At 37.8% G+C, this 17,758-nt stretch overlaps 1 protein-coding gene across 2 annotated transcripts in view; it reads left to right on the top strand.

Moving 5' to 3' along the window:
* clip1a (CAP-GLY domain containing linker protein 1a) overlaps positions 1–17,758 on the top strand; it is a 166,490-nt gene that overhangs the window by 71,857 nt on the left and 76,875 nt on the right. Inside the window, exons 9-10 of one of the 2 annotated variants that reach the window (XM_060843647.1) lie at positions 6,755–6,859; positions 16,597–17,541. In XM_060843647.1, the coding sequence (XP_060699630.1) occupies positions 6,755–6,859; positions 16,597–17,541 (1,050 nt within the window). The remainder of the gene's footprint in view (positions 1–6,754; positions 6,860–16,596; positions 17,542–17,758) is intronic. The other variant, XM_060843645.1, reaches the window with a different exon arrangement.

Raw genomic sequence — 17,758 nt, 5'->3', positions numbered from 1 at the left:
CCTCAGACAGCCCAACGACCACGATATTTTTCCTTCTGCCTCGATTTTCCAGATCATTGACTTGTTGAGTTAAGGCATGGATCCGCAGTGCTGACCACTTGACCTTGGTCTCTGCCGCAGTCCGTTACTCGACCTCTTCAATTCACTTCTCGAGCTTTTCCAACTCCTCATACTTCTGTAGCATGACTGAAATCGGCTCCAGCCGAGTACGATTGTCCTCCATCAATTCCTCGGTCATCCCTCGGATTGCATCAAGTTCTTCAGCAATGTTCTACTACGCAGGTACCTCTTTCCCAGCAGCCAAGGGAGCTGCAGCTGCGTCCACAGTCGCCTTCGCGGGCCAACCCAATATCTTTGGTGAGTGTCCCATCTGTTGGAGCTTGGCTGCATGCTTTCCTTTCATCATCCTTGCTCAAAAAGAATTTACAGTAGACCCTTGACTATCTGAACATCAACTATCCGAATCCCGGACAACCCGAACAAGATCTCCAGGCTCTGCAAAAATGGCACTAGGCAACCCAGTGTTCAGTTATCAGTTAAACGGCATTATGGCATGCATTGCCGGATAGTCGAGAGATGTTCAAAAACAGGCAGCTCATGGCTAACCAGCATTATGGTATGCATTGCTGGATAATCGAGAAATGCTTTAACAACCTGCACTCGTGGATTACTGCTTGTTTCCAGCCACCCAAGCAATCAATCAGCCAAACAAAATACTCCCGGCCTGTCTTGCTCAGACACTCGAGGCTCCACCACAAATGGATTTAAACGGTTTCACAACTGGCTAATATCGGTTTTCTCCAAAAAAAAAGTAAGGTGGGGCTGTAAAAATATCACTACTACTGGGCTGGGGTGCAGAGCTCAGCAAAGCAGATCTGCTCAGACTGCCACCATGTTCGATTCTCCCCTCCAGGCAATTTTAAGGGCTAATTTAAAGAAGTAGAAAATCAATACCATAAAGGAAATGATGCGAAAGTTTGGACTAAGATTTTGTGAATTGTGAATGCATTCTGTCTGTATTTGAGCATTAAACTTCATAAAGAAGTCTTTACATCAATACTACAAAGTATTTTCCTATTTATTAAGAGTGTATGACCATTAGCTCAGGTCATAGGTAACTGTAGGATTGCAGTATCCTGGAATTACAATGTTGGATTTGTGGAAAAGATGGCTTCTATGAAATATCATAGAGAAGTAAAATGGAATTAAATGTATAATAAAACCTATGATTAAAAATATAGTGCAATTTAAATACAGCTACGAAGTTATCTTTTAATTAGTTTCTAAATTTGAAGATAAAGCTTGTTATACTTGAAATTTTAACCTACATCCTTTTCATGGCTCTGCAATGAGATAAGCATTCTAAATAAATGGACTGTTTTTGCAATAATGTTTAAAAAATTAACTTCAAATAGAAACAAAGCATCATGTTTCAAGAATATGGCATGAATGCATTTCAAAAAATGTCATTGGTCCTCATTTGCTTATTGATGTGGAATTGCATATGAGATTTTTCCGTATGATTTAAATATTAATTTTCAATTAATTTAAATTAATGGCATTTATTTAAATGCCAGTTTTGAATAGCATACCAAGGAAATGGCTGTGTCAGAAGGATAAAATCTCAATGTTTATCTTCAAGAAAAATTCAGTAAGTTGTTAGCACATTAGTAAGAATAATCTTTTAAACCACTAAAAATAAACTTTGAACATATTTGACATTGTAATGTGCTTAAATACAAATTGTAGTGAATACAAGTAATCTGATCATTTGTTGATTAATTTTCATGAATTTTATACACAAAATAATTAAATATAATGGAATTAGGATAAGAGACAGAACTGGACAAGCTAATTATGGTAGAAGCAAGTTAAAGAATCTCTTTGGACCAAATCCTGCCAGTTTTACAGAAAACTTTGGATGTCTTCAAAACCAGGATTGGCTAACTGCATTGTAATATAAAAATGATTGTTTTTGATCTGTGGAAGTATGAAGCTTATTTTTAGAGCATCAATGTAGAAAGTGATATTGCTGTCTAAAAATACTGACCAGAAGTAAACTAGAAATAGTTATAGCCGACAACTTGTGTATGAGCACAATTAATAGGATGTTGATCTCTATGAACGCTGGTAAATCATTGGCTTAAGCATTTAATCAAGTGTAATAAGTGATTCTTACATTACTCTGTTGTATATTATTTTTAAAAATTCTTTGTCTTCCCCATGACTCAATGACCTTTGCACAGTAAGTAGCTGAGCCATTCCATTCAGGAAATCTCCTGATTAAAGCCCAGGACTGCACAGTTAACTGATTTCAGTTAATGTGCGATTTCCCTTTTGGAAGGGGAGAACCGACCAGTATCTACTACTGGTCTCCATCCAGTAACCATGTTTTTCAAAAAAAAAATCAAAAACCGACTGGACACTCCATAGCTTGGTTGCCTTTCACAGTCAAGTTGCTGGTTGAGACTCACTATCAAAATTTATCTATGCCTAATACAAACCAAGTGAAATGCTGGAAAAAGGTTCCAGGTCTATATTCCGTAAATGATTGAATTATTACAAGACAAAATGACAAGAAAAATAATGATTTTTTAAAAAAATTGTAAATACATTTGAAAGGGAGATGAATCACAATGGATTTGATGGCATGGTAAGTAGTGTAACACCAAATTGATAGTTTTGACGGTAGTGCCACACAGTGGCTACCTTTTATGGACTTTTGTACAGTATTATGTTGAATTTATATGTTAGTTTTTAAACTATAAAGTTGTGATAAATACTTTCTCCTGAGAGTTTTAAATTAGTTTAGAGAGTTGTATATTGGTAGCCTTTGTGAAGACATCCAATGTTTAAAATAGTTTCTAATCAGAGCAATTTAAAATACTATTTTGGAACCAATTGCAGAACTAACTGTACTGACTGATTTCACAGCATTGACTTACTGATATGCATGTTGCTTTCACAGCTACAGAGAATGAAAAGCCATATTTGTGTTGAGTGATTATGCTGTAAACCCCTAATCAAAAACAGGATTGTTAGCATTATTGTTTGCCCATCTGTTACGTAAAATCTATCTACCACTTAAGCATCTCGTTGAGAACAAATGATTTCATTTTAAAAACAATACCTAGATATTTACTCATGCTTTGTAGGTGCTGAGTAAAAAGTTATGTATTCGCATATTTCTCCTTCATTTTTGAGATTTGTACAGAAACATGAGTTTTGATTCCTCAATTCATGGAAAAATTTTCGAACTGCTCCATGCCTCCCATAAGATTTCAAGTACATGGTTGGTATGAGCTGCCCTGTAATCTGATTATTGTTTGATGGTTTAGCTTTCCTGGTACCTGATTTACTACTCCGCAATTGTCCAATATTGTGAATTTGCGAGGAGGTACCACTTTTCTTAACCAGAGCTGCTTTGTTTGCATCGTGGGCCTGAATCCTACAGCTGCTTACTGTGAGCAAGTATAATTGGTGAGATGATATACCTCCATGAATACTCTCTTGAGGAAATTACTAGTTTCATTGAAAAGGACATCTTCTGGGCTTTTATTTATTCCAGTAATTATGATGGTTTTGTTGAAATATTGCGATAGTGAAATTGGGAAGTTTCACACTGTTCTTTATCTTGTGAAATTGAGGACATTTTTAGCTAAGCTTAGAAATCGAGGTCATCAGCAAATGATCTTCTGTGTAGTGTATTGCAATAAGTTCCTGTATAAGGCAATCTTTAGAAGTCAATTAATTGATGTAAATGTTCTCTTACTCTGCAATATTATGATTAAAAATCATCATATTCAGGTTTGGTTATTGGCCAGACATGGGTAAATACTTGAAGTTTATGACTAATAGTCATAAATTCTGTGGAGAGCCTTCCCTGGCCCAGTGGTAGTGGGTTTTCAGATATCTCATCACTGTCTGATTGAGTGGAGCCTGGCTGCAATGTTGGGAGACATGAATGTCAACTTAATGCTCCTGAGGCCAGAGATGTCATCATCTGTAATGATGAACTTTCTTTTCCTTCATTGACACTTATTGTCCACTTTCTTGATCCCTGCCTCAAAAATGCTGCAGGTTGTTCGTGCATTCTTGTTAGCCTCGTAATGCATGAGTCATGTCTTGACGTTTGTGAAGCAGCATGACTTTCTGAGTTTCTAATCGCAAGAACTGACAGCGATTCAGGCCATAACACTGACTTGATCATTGCTTTGTTTTTCACCATTACACATTTTACTGTAAATGACAATCACTCTTTGATATCTAAACAGTTTGATTTCATCCATATTAAAGATCTCTTGGTGCACGCTTATTCAGTTTGTGGGCGAGACCATTTTGGAGCTAATCGTTTGCCAATGCTACCATAATCGTACCTCATTGCTTTCTGAGTGAAAGACTATATGTTGACTTGAAACAGTTCAGTAGATTGTCACAACAGATGAACTCCATTTTGGCCCAGGTTCTTTATCCAGGGTACTCCTTTTCCAGCAGGCCTAGACAGATGAGAGCGTTCCCTGCTTGCATTGTCTTGGGAGAGCTTCTTTAGTGTTGTGAAAGGCAGCTGTCCTATGTCTCTCTCTTGCTGGAGTAAATTTCTGCCGGTCAACTGTTCTGGCATACTTAGTGTTTCAAAATGGTGTGCAAGTTTAATATGGGAATCTTCCACTCCATCACAGTGTGCACTTTTTGTGCTATTGTTTTCCGCTTGGTGTATCAACTTCACTTTTTCCCACAGATTCAACCATAGTTTAAGGTCTTGCATGCCTTTTCACAGAGAGGTCTTAATGTCTCATGATGACTCATTCAGTCTTCATGATTCCACACATTTGGGCCATTGCTCTGATTGCTTGACACATTCACATGACAAGTTTAGACGTGTTACTAGTCTGAAGTTATCACTGTGGAATTTTGACTTATAACTGGCATTCTTACAATAGATTTTCTGTTTTGCCAGTGAGAGAAACTGGCTATTTTGAAACAGCTGAAATTTTGCAAAATTAAGATTATTAATGGATTAGGAGTTTGAATTATTTTGGAATTGTCTCAGGATCTCAGCAAATTATTCTGAACGTGCCATGATGATATTAGCATGGCTTCATGATAGGCTATCTAACAAGAAAAAATTGAGCAAGATGGTTCTTTTTCATGGTGGAAAACTAAATTGGAGGGTTGCCACAGATATCTGTATTGGAGCCTCAACTAATTACAATCTAAGTTAATGACTTGGATAAAAGGACTGACTGTACTGTAGTCATATTTGCTGTTGAGACAAAGTAGGAAAGCAAGTTGTGACGAGGCTACTTATCTACGAATGTAGATAAGTAATGTGTTAGGCAATAATTTGACCGATGCAGTATAATGTAGGGAAGTATGAGCTTGTCCACTTTCTCAGGAAGAATAGAGAAGTAGAATATTTATATAGTCCAAGACCATAAAATGCAGTGGTGCAGAGGCTGGATTGTTCTTGTGCGTGAATCATGAATTGATCTTATTGAAACATTGTAAGCATTCTGAGGGACTTGATAGGGGAGATGCTGAGAGAATGTTTTCTCATTTGGCAGAATCTCGTGAAGGTGCTGAGTTTCAAAGTAAGGGGTGTCTCATTTAAATTAAAGATTGGAATTTCATCTGAGTTGATAGTTTTTGAAATTCTTTTCCATAGAAAATAGTGGAGACTAGGCCATTGAATATATCCATGGCTGAGTTGGACAGGTTTTTTTTTAAAACTTAAAAGGGAATTTAGCATTATGGATAATAGATAGGAAAATGGAGTTAAGGTCATAATCAGAACAGTTGTTATCTTGGCAAATAGTGAGTAGGTTCAACCCTGGCCAGCTGACTGGCCTGGTGCTTCTGTATCTTATGTTCTCATGACCTATTAAATAATAATGAAATAATCACTGTACTGCATGAGGAATGTGTCCAAAGTAAGTTGAAATTAAAACAAAAGCTTTGTATCTTTGTCATTTGATCTCTGGAGAGTGCCTTTGGGCAATGATCTGTATGTGAAATCTGAGCTTGTAAAGAAAATCTATCAATTGAGGCTCTTAAAGATATTCTGGACATGATCATACCAATTAATTCCCATTACTTGTTTTTTGAAAGGCACTGATACAGTTTGTATAGATCTCATAAGGAGGCATGTGACTAGTTCTTAATTTTTTTTTGAAATTGTGTGCACAAATGAACAAATCCAAATGCAGGTGCATTGAAAACCGTTCTACAAACAAAAAATGTTGTGAGAAATGTACTTTTAATTATCATATAACCCAATGACATACAAAAAGATTAATTGATATTTTTAAAAAAAGCAAAATGCGTTTGCTGTTTTCTGTTCTTAATGTTTTACCTTCAATATAATTTCAAATTTGATTTTAATTCAGTTAAACTAATATTTCAAACACACAAAGGGGTTTACAGTATTAAACTTTAAGTATTAACTGTTCTGATTTGAACTATGATGATATTTAAAACTATACACTGTCTGCATGAAACTTGAATCTGCCTTTTGAAAGCTGTATTTTTTTAATTCCCCATCTATGTTTTCCTCTGTACCATTTTGGTACAATTTTTCATTAAACATTTCTCTTTCCTTCCATCCTATTTCTGTGTCCAATTTACCTTTTGCTTTCCTAACTGTTATAAAAGGCAGAAGGTGCTGGTGGATAAACCTGCATGTGGCTCCCTCCTGTCGTGCTGGCATGTGATGGTGGCACTGGTGTGTTCTCTTCCTCTCCCTTTTTACTAACAGACGCAGACCAAACTGGAGCATGCCCGCATTAAGGAGCTTGAACAGAGCCTGCTCTTTGAAAAGACCAAAGCTGAAAAACTCCAGAGGGAGTTAGAAGACACTAGGGTAATGGATTTCACTGTTTTGATGAACTCCATTCAGTTTATGGCATGTATCCAAAACTGGTTATAAGTCAGTGTGAGTAACTTTATTTTTGTAATGCTTGACCCCCTACCAATGCAAACATCTACCAATGTATGAAGTTTTTTTTCCTGTTTTAGTAGTGTTAGGTACACTTTAGAATTAAATTTTGGCAATATCAGATCCCAAAGTGTTGAATAATCAAACAATTTTTTATTAAAGAAATGTGTTTCTGATATATATTTTCATGTCTTAATCCGCGCACCCTGCCTTAAATGAGTGAGTAAATACCGTATGCTCCTTTGCTGCTTCTAATGGTTTTGTTTAACCCATTGCTGAGAGCGTATGAGAGATGTTGACACTAACATAACTTTCAGTTTGTCCTCACTTGCTCAAAAATAGCCTAAGCAGAGCATTTTCCTGAAGATCTACTTCAAAAATAGGCATTGTTTTTCTGGAGTCCCAGTATCAGCCCACATTCTGCCACAAGCAGTACATTCTCATACCAGTGTGCTGTGAGAATAGGTCATCTGCATGGTTAGTTGTGCACAGTAATTTTTTTTTGATTAAATTAGAAGACAGACCACTTTTTGAACAAAGCTACACTGGTAAATACTTTGTGCACATAAATATCACTTCACACGCTCCAAATGTTTCAAAGTACCATCTTCATTATCAGAAAAAATTGCTCAAGTTTTCTTCAGAACCTATTTCACTAAAAGTATGATCCAGTTACAACAGATGAGGAATTGTGGAGTGAACATGCTATTTTGAATTAACAAGCAGAGAAGCATGGTTGCTCTTATTTTCAGACCAGATTGACCTAGAGATGTATTGTTACGCTTGAGCATTTTAAACAAACACCTTTATTCCTCCTTTATTTCCTACCTGTGATCAGTGGCCTCACCAACTCATGAAAGAGCTGTAACAGAGTATAGTGGGAGTCCTAATTTCAATCATACTGCAAATTCCCGTCACAAACTCTGTTTCCTCTCCAATAATATAATTCCTTTCCTGAACATTGTCTCAGGGAGATCCATAATTTTTTTCAATCTTGGAGTCGTTCTCGACCAGACCTAGGTCCCAATCCCATTCTCTAGCCATTGCCAAGGCCATCTATTTCCACTTCTATACTGTTGCTCATCTTTGCCTTGCCTCAGTCCATCTACCACTGAAATCTTCACCTCTACCTTCTGCCAAATTTAGTGTTCTCTTCACCATCCCATCTTAAACGCTGCTATGCCTCCTCACTTGTACCAATTTAGCCATCACTCTTTTGCTCATTGGTGGACTGCAAGCAACCATAGGTCAATGTCTTGAATAGAACATTTCATTGTCTTCAAATCCTTTCATTGCCTCAGTCCTAGTCCATCGTCCTTCAAAACTTGAAGATAATGAGTTCAAATTTCATTTCCTAGATCAGAAATTTAAATGCAGTAAGTTAAATAAATTTGGAATGCAAAGTGACTAAACTTGATCATGAAACTATTCACTGTCGTAAAATCCCATCTTGGTTACTAATGACTTTGAGAGGTGGGTATCTCCCACTTTTACTAGTTAAGCCTTCAGACTACAAGAAATATGGTTGACACCAAAGTGCCCTCTGATATAGCCTAATGCTCCCATTCCAACACAGTACAGTAATAATAAAACATAATGGATTGCCTACCACCAGTTAGGCATCAGGTTTGGACACTACAAAGGCACACCTAGTCCACACAATTCTGCAAAGTCCTTCTCACGCACATCTGTGGAATTAGTGCCAAAATTGAGAGCTGTACCATGGACTAATACATCAACTGAACATGGGTTTACTCAGAGAATTGTGCTTCTTACTTGATGCCCTCGACTCTCATCACCATCTCTGGTTATGTTCTATCCCAAATGAAGGACAAACCCAGCAGATAATGTGAGGAGCAGGTGAATCGGCATTTTGGGCATAAAGCCTTCTTGATTAAGGGTTTATGCCCGAAATGTCAATTCTGTTGCTCCTGAATGTTGCTTGACCAGCTGTGCTTTTCCAGCATCACACTCTTCAACTCTGATCTCCAGCATCTGCAATCCTTTCTTTCTCCCAGCAGATGATGTGGCATAGTCAGGGAAGGATGACTGTGGAGGTTGTCCTTTTTGAATGTGGACCCAATGAAATCTTATGGCAGTCCATCAAATATGGGCAAGGAAATTCCTGCTGATTACTCCCTCTTGGGCTGTGACAACTGAAGACTCAGTTTTCCTCTACTTGGAAGATTGTTTTCTGGTTAATGAACATCTGTCCACCATCAACTGCATTGATAACCACTACTGATTTAACTTACTGTGTTCTGAGGATCGAAGCTGATACTATGGTTCTCCAGTAGGTAGCGAGAGAACCAATACAATGGGCAAATATACTTGGTCCTGTCTTCTTCGGTTTACCTATTTCAGATGCACCAGCCTGTGACAGTGTTGGGTAGAAGTAACTCGTGCATCATCCTCTCTTCACACTCCGTAAACCCTATCACTGTCCCAAATGAGAGATTCTAAACATCTCCATTAAGTCAAAACTGGATCTCCATCAGTTATTGTGAGTTATCATTAACAGCAAAATTGCATTCAAACATAATCTGCAACCTTATTTTTTTTTGCCATGTCCTCTACCATTAGCACCAAAGTAGGGGACCACATCAATGAGAAGTGTGCAACTACATGTTAGGAGCAGTACAGGAAACTGGGTTGCCAATTGGGTGAAACTACAACACAGGACTTAAATGCTTAAACAGGTTGAAGAAGGTGCATCCAACTTCAGTCAGAAGTGCCAACTATCTTGGCCTCCTTCTGAGATCCCCGGCACTTAAAATTCCAATATTCAACCAATTTAGTTTCCTCCATATTATCAAGAACCCCTCAAGGTAGTAGGATGGATGGACAAAATAGTTAGGAAGGCATATGGGATACTTGCATTTATTAACTGAGATGTGAAGTTTAAGAGCAGAGGGGCTATGCTGGAACTGTTTAAAAAAAAAATGTTGGGTAGGCCACAGCTAGAACATTGTGTGCTCCTCTGGAATCTATATTATAGAAGGAATGTGAATGCACTGGAGAGGGTGCAGAGGAGATTTAGGAGGATGTTGTCTGGGCTGGAGAGTTTTGGTTATGGAGAGATTGGATGGACTAGGTTGTTTTCTTTGGAGTAGAGGAAGCTCAGGAAGATGAATAAAATTGAGCGACAGAAGGAAGAACTTTTTCACTTTGTGGAGAGATTACTGACCATAGATTTAAGATAATGGGCAGGAGGTTTACAGCGGCTATGAGGAAATGTTTTCTTCCAGAAGATGATGGGAATCAGGAGCTCATTGATTGTAAGGGTGGCAGAGGCAGAAATCCTCTTACCATTTAAATATTAAGTTGTGTGTTTGCATGATGCCAAAGCATGCAAGTCTCTGGGCCAAATGCTGCAAAGTGGGCTAGCATAGCTGGGTGCTTGTTTTTGACTGGTTCAGATTCTGTTGGCTGAAAGGCATTTTACTGTGCTGGAGACCTGCTCTGACTCTGTACATGATTTGAAAGCACTGCAAAGGTTATGGATTTTGACAACATTCTGGCAATAATACTAAAGATGTGCTTCAGAAGTAACCATGCCCCTAGCCAATTTGTTCCAGTACATGTACAATATTGGATCGATCCACCTTGTGGAAAATTCCCCAGGTATGTCCTGTACATCAAAATCAGCACAAAACCAGCCCTGCTAATTGCAAACCTGACAGTCTACTCTCAATCATCAGAAAAGTGATGGAAAAGGTCATCAACACTGCTATCAAGCAGCACTCACAAGGGAGCAACTGCTCCCTGACATTTGGTTTGGACACTACCAGGGCCATTCATCTCTTAACTTCATTATGGCCTGTGTCCAAACATGGACAAAGAGATGCACTTCAGAGTTGAGGATAGAGTGACTGCCCTTGACATCAGAGCAGTATTTCATTGCATGTCAGTAAGAATGCCTAGCAAAGCTAGAGTCATATAACATGGCAACATGCCCGTCGGTCCAGTTAGTCCACGCCGACCATGTTCCCAAACTAAATTAGTTCCATTGGTCTGCATTTGGCCCTATTCATGTACTTATCCAAATTTCTTTTAATATTGTAACTGTATATGCAACTACCACTACCACTGGCAGTTCATTCCATGCAAAAACCACACTATATATATTAAAAAGTTGTTCCTCCTGACCTTTTCAAAAATTTCTCCTTTCATCTGAAAAAATATGCTCCCAATTTTGAATTCCCTCACCTTAGGAAAAAGACTCTTGCTATTCACTTCATGATTTTCTAAACCTCCATAGGGTCACCCCTAAACCACCTACACTCCAGTGAAAAAAAGTCCCAGCCTATGTTTGTGACTCAAACTCTCCATTCCCATCAACATCCTGGTAAATCTTTTCTGAACCCTCTCCAATTTAATAATATCCTTCCTATAACAGAGCAAGCAGAATTGCACACTCCAAAAGAGGTCCCATCATTGTCCTGTACAACTACAGCATGGTATCCAAACTCCTGTACTCAAAGGTCTCAGCAATGAAGACAAACGTGCTAAATGCTGCCTGAACCACCATGTCTACGTATGGTGAAAATTACAAAGAATTATGTGCCTGAATTCCTTGTTGCCTGGGTTGATGGGATTTGAGGGGAAATCTCTTGTTCACAGTCAGACCAAGTTCAATGGAAGTTTGTTGTGGTTGGTGGAAGATAATCATCTCCATTTGAGGATATCAGTGCAGGAGTTCTTTAAGGTAGGGCCCTCGGTACAGCCATCTTCAGTATGTACACTGATTATTGCAGGATGCTGAGTACCATTTGAGACTCCTCAGATGCTGAAGCAGTCTGTGTCCAAATGCAGCAGTGCTTGGATTTTGTTTTTGCCCTGTGTGTGCAAATGCTGTTTGCCGCTTATTACCCAGTTGCCAGATAGTGACCATTTCCAACAAGAGAGAATTTATAACCATTGACCCTTGATGTTCAATGACATTACTGTTGTTGAATCTCTCACTATCATCAATTGAACTGACGAGAAACTGGGCTAGACTAAGCATATGCATACTGTCTACAAAAACTGGTCTGAGTCCTGGAATTCTACAGGTAATTCACTTCCTATCTCCCCAATGCCAGTCACAAGATACAAGTCAGGAGTGAAATGGAATACTCTCCCTCAATTACCTAGATGGGTACAATTCCAGAATGAACACTGGTTCCTGGCTGCATGGTCTAGGCTAAAGCAGTCTGCTTGATTGGCAACCACTTGCAGTCACGCTCCCTCCCTCCCTCCCTCACTCCCTCTCACTCCCTCATTGCCACGCTCCGTCCTTCACAATGTGCACTTTCAACTTCCTTCACTACCAATGCACAATGACAGCAATATGTCACGTCAACGAGGTACACTACAGTAAATTGTCAAGGCTCCTTTGACAGTCTCTTCCTAAAGAAGGACAAGGGAAACAGAAGCATGGGAATATCACCATCTGCAAGTTTCCTCTAAGCCAAGCACCATTCTGACTTGGAACTTCATGCTGTTCCTTCTCTGTTGCTCAGTCAAAAACAACAATTCTCTGCCTAACAGCACAGTGGGTGCCTGTAGACACTAACTAAAGCAGATGAAGACTTACCAACTTCTCTGGAGAAAGTAGGCATGAGCAATAAATGCTAATTCACCAAGCAATACCTAGATTCCATAAACAAATATAACGGAAGTAGCATGCTATAGACTGAGGTAAGCAATCCCAAAACAAGTGAATTAGGTCTAAACTGTATTTGTGCTGCATCTGGTATGAATGGTGGTAAACAATGAAAGAAGAGGGGGAGAAGACTCCACGGATATGCCCATCTTTAATGCTCACAGAGCCTAGCACACAAATACAAAACATGTGGCTGAATAATTCAAAACCATTTTCATCCAGAAGTACTGAGTAGATAATCCATTTGGCCTCCTAAGATCTCCAGCACAAAAGTTAAATTTCAGTTCATTCTATTCAATTCACTCCATGTGATATTAACTAAACACTCAGTGCAGTGGATGCGGCATAGACTATGGGCAGTGATAGTCTCTGGCCTCTGAGCTTGTCTAATAGCTATCCCTGGACTTATACCTGACAAATGCAAAATTGCTCAAGTTTATGTCAACGAAAAGGAGAGAAAATCCATTTTAGCCTCCCACTGTCTCACCAGACTACTTTGAATGTTAGCAAAATTATGAAAGTTGTTGACTGTACTATAGCATCATTTACTCACCAATTACTTACACAGTGATACTCAGATTGGGCTTTGCCAGAAACGCACAACTCCTGCTCATATTGCAATCTTAGTATAACATAGACAAGACAATTGAATTTCAGAGATATAAGTATGACTGCTTTTGACATTAAAGCAGCAGTTGATGGAGTGTGGCATTGAGGAGCCCCATATTTCATTCTCATGATATCAACAAGGGAGTTCTTGTGGACAGTGTCCTCAGCCACCGATCTTCATCTGCTTCACAAAAGAGCTTCCTCCCTCGTGATTTGTGTGCAAAGGCTGTAGTATTTACAAAAAGCACTGCAATAACTTGATAAGCTGCTTTCAACAGCAACTCCTAAACCCGCAACCTGTATTGCTTAGAAGGACAGAGAAAGTAAATCACTATTCCTCTTCCATTATTGGACCAAAGTTTTGGAGCACCTTACCTAACAGCATTGGAAGCATTTAGAATAGACTACAGTGGTTCAAAGATGTGGCTGACCACCACCACCTGCAAAAAAAATTAAAGATCGTCATTAAATACTGGTTTCATCATTGAAGTCCACATCCCAAGAACAAATAAAAAGATTTTTACCTTCCTCTCCATTAGTCATTGTGTCTTCAACTGTAAATATAAAAGGCACCGAATCTTTCTCCAGGAACCTTTTACATTAAGATGCTTATGAAAGGACCTACCTCTTTAACCATTAGTCAGATGTCCTAACATCTCCTGGGACATCATCAGTGTTTATCTGATTGTACTCCTTGAAGACCTTTGGGATGCTTCATTATCTTAAGTACAAGTTGTTATTGCTTTGAACTAGTCCGAGGAGTTTCTAGCATAGTGGTTGTTTTTCCGGTATACATTTTTTTCTTTCTGACATGGGAATATCTATTTGGTTGCTTTGTTTTAACAGATGCACATGGCTGCGAACCCACAAGCCACAGTTCTGCATTTTGAATAGAGCTCATGTTGGTTCAACAAAAGAGCAGTTCTGTTAGAGTTATCCATTTTTTCGCCAGAAATATTGAAGAACCAAGTTATACCCATCTGCAGTTAGTCTTTTAGCAAAAAAAATAGTTGTTGAAGTGCTGCATACTGGCTGAGAATTGATCCGGTTCTCAAATGTTGTTTTGATTTAATTTGTGTGAACGTTTTGATAAAGGTCCAATGGTTAAAGGTTGCTTCTAAGTCCTACAATTAGCTTTGAGCTCAAACTTGAGAATGACAGAATATATACTGTTGTTCATTGTAGTAATGAAAAGCATTGTAAATAGTACTGCATAAGTATTTTGGCAGTACATGGCAAGTAGAAAATGTAATAATGTTTTACTAATTTTTTTGATAGCATTCACTACCAATGAGCTTGCGTTTTCAAAACAAACTCTAAGATCCCAAATGTTATTGAAACGGTATAATTGCCATAAATTCAGGTCAAAATGGAAACTCCTAATTTGTGTATGCACAATGTTTGATATAATGATTTGTAATGTGACTGATGTACCACTTTCTTTTGAATGATTATGGATATACAAATTAAAGGAAGTGATCTTCGAATTCAGGACTCATCCATAGGATATAATGCTTAAACTCTATGATAGTCAACACTGACCATTTGTAGAATATTCAGAAAATAGCAATGATATTGTTTTAGGACTTCAGATTCCAAAATCTTTAACATTCATGAGCCAAGTAAAATGTGTATGACAAATCATTCAAATATTTGAAATGCTGAAAAGAATAAATAATGTAAATGGAATCAGAATTTGTGAACTAAGAACATAGAATGAAGAGTAGGAGAATAAGAATTCTTGCCTAAATTTGTAGCATTCCTGCACTTAAATAGTTCGTGATACAAAACGATTAATTTCATGTCAATTAATACATTAAAAACTGAGTGAATATCTGATTTGAAGTAAGATTGGGATTATAATGCAGAGCATTAAGGAGTTTATCTTGATGGAAGTTAAGTGAGAAGTCTACATTACCTTGAGAAATATTCCTACCTAGTGGGAAAGTACCAAGTAGCTTTTAAAATAAAAATGAAAAAATTGTGGATTCTGGAAATGTGAAACAAAAGCAAATTGCTGGAAAGTCTCAGCAGGTCTGGCAGCACCTGCCGAGAGAAATCAGAGTTAATGTTTCTGATCCAGTCACTCTTTAAAAATGACCAGATAGCTTTTATTTTTCTGTGTTTACAGCAATATTGACATTAAAAAGATTGTGGTTGACTCTGTTTAGTATTGTCATGAACACAACAAATATATCAATTTATTTACACTGTATTCAGGAGTTTCTGTTTTCTACCTGAAACTACTATGATCCATCTTTGATGACTTTGAACATTTGCTTATAGTGAGCATATTATATTAATAGTGGCAAAAGACACTATGTGGAAATTTATTTCTTTTATGCTCCCCATCTTTTCAGAAGGCAGTAACTGCCGTTAGGGTAACCATTCCCTTTGTCCAAATGACCACGAACACCATCTACACACCTGGATAGTGATGTCAAACTGTTAAGTCACAGAAATCAACACAGCCAAACCTGATTTTTATTTATTCCCCCCCGCCCACCTCCCACAAGTCATCAGGCATCCACATTTTTCCTAGCTGGAGTTCCAAGCAGTAACTTGAGGTGATTAGTTTAAATGAACTGTACCAGCCTATAGATACCAGGCCAGTTCTTTTCTTACTCATTGTTTCTATTAAGATCAACTAATACAGAAAACAATGCAGCTATTACGTTAATTTGAATTTTTTTTAACCACATGTACCTGTGGCTTTTGTTTACTATTTGTTGCACTATTTTCCATATACTGTAGTATAGGAATGATACAAAAAATGCAGAGGAGGTTTTTAAAAAAAAACTGTTTTCCTTTTTTAACTGTTCTGTTTTCTTGGAGCTAGTGATACACCTAAAGTACAATTCCACAAGCATTGTATGTCCTCTGGTCCCCCTTGCTAGATGTCCATTATTCTTGTGTTGTCTTGATATTGAGTGTCAAGGTTAAAGAAAATTTCAGCAAATTCACATCATCCTGTCTCACACTTCACTGCACAGAAATGAGGATTAAGTACCAGTGTGTCACCTCACTCCAATTTAGGTGTTGAATTGATGTGCCTTCACCATTCCCATTACCTAGGATCACAGGCAAATAATTCAGTCTGGTACTTTGCAGGTTTGTAAATCTGAGCATCATCTTACATGATTCCCTCGCAGCCACTGGAAGAATGTCATAATTATTAATGGCTGTTCTATGTCAAAACAAAATGCACTGTTCTTGGTATGACTAAATATGCAACTGATGTATTTGAACTTTTAAATTGTTAGTCAAGATTTTGAAAGTCTTACAGTATATATTAGATACACAAATGTATCACAGTTACAAGACTTAAGTATATTCTGAATAAATATGAAAACGTATTAAATGTATTTCACATTGTTATTTACGCTTTCTTGGGGGAAATGCACAGGTAGCCACAGTGTCTGAGAAGTCAAGGATTATGGAGTTGGAAAAGGATCTTGTGTCACGCACAAAAGAAGTTGCAGAACTTCGACATAGACTAATGAGCATTGAAGGCTCAGGTACTGTGGACAGTACCTCTCCTCTCTTGGAAGAACTCAACAGTATGCGAGATAAGCTAACAACAATGAGTACAGAGCATAAAAATGAACTTGATGCACTCAAAGAAAAATTTGAAACTTCAGAAACAGCCCACCAAAAGATTGTTAAACAATTGCAAACTGACAGTGGAAAAATATCCAAGGAGAATGAAATCCTGAAGTCTAAATTGGATCAAGCCAATATTGAAAATTCAGAGGTTATTAATCTGTGGAAATGTAAGCTGGAGTCTGCAATTGAATCTCATCAGCAAGCTATGGAAGAACTCAAGTTGTCTTTCAGTAAAGGAGCAGGTGCCCAAACTACAGAGCTCCTAGAGCTGAGAAGTACCTTAGAAATGCTTAAAACTGAGCATCAAATGGAACTTGAGAATATTAAAATTAAACAAGATTTTGAAAAGTCTAACTACCTAAAAAAGATGGAAGAACTAAAATCGCAACTATTCGCAGTTACTACAGAGAGTGAGAAAGGTACAGAAATTCTTAAGTCGCAACTGGAATCTGCTACAAATCAACACCTGGAAGAGATGGAAGAGACCTTGGCAAAGTTACAAAACACGCAACTGAAGGTAAAGGAACTGCAAGTGTTGCAGGATAAGTGTAATGAACAGACCCAAATCATAGAAGCCCTAACAGCTAAAGTGAAAACGGCTGAAGAAAAAGTGTTAGGATATGAATTGCTGCAAGAAACTGAGTCTCAAGGTAAAGAGGAAATCAAAAGGCTTGAAGAGAAGCTTATGGTCTTTGAGTTACAAAGGAAAAGCAGTGAAGCTTTAAAACTTTCTGAAGGTAGCAAGGTTTGTATTATTTTCCATCAATTTATTTTATTTTTCCATTTCTCATCCCTTTTCATATTATGAGCACATTAATTATTCAATCACAAAGCAACCATAAAATTAATTAGCAGGGTGCTAGGAAGCTGTGGTAAGCTTCTTTTCAGTTTAATATTTGTGAAATCTAAGAGGTTCTCTTGCAAATAAAAACTTTAATGTCCATTATCATCAAAAATAAAAA

This window comes from Hemiscyllium ocellatum, chromosome 24 (assembly GCF_020745735.1).
Source record: "Hemiscyllium ocellatum isolate sHemOce1 chromosome 24, sHemOce1.pat.X.cur, whole genome shotgun sequence".
Taxonomy (NCBI): Eukaryota; Metazoa; Chordata; class Chondrichthyes; order Orectolobiformes; family Hemiscylliidae; genus Hemiscyllium; species Hemiscyllium ocellatum.
Note: the sequence above shows the minus strand (reverse complement) of the source record. Positions and strands in the feature narration are given on the sequence as shown.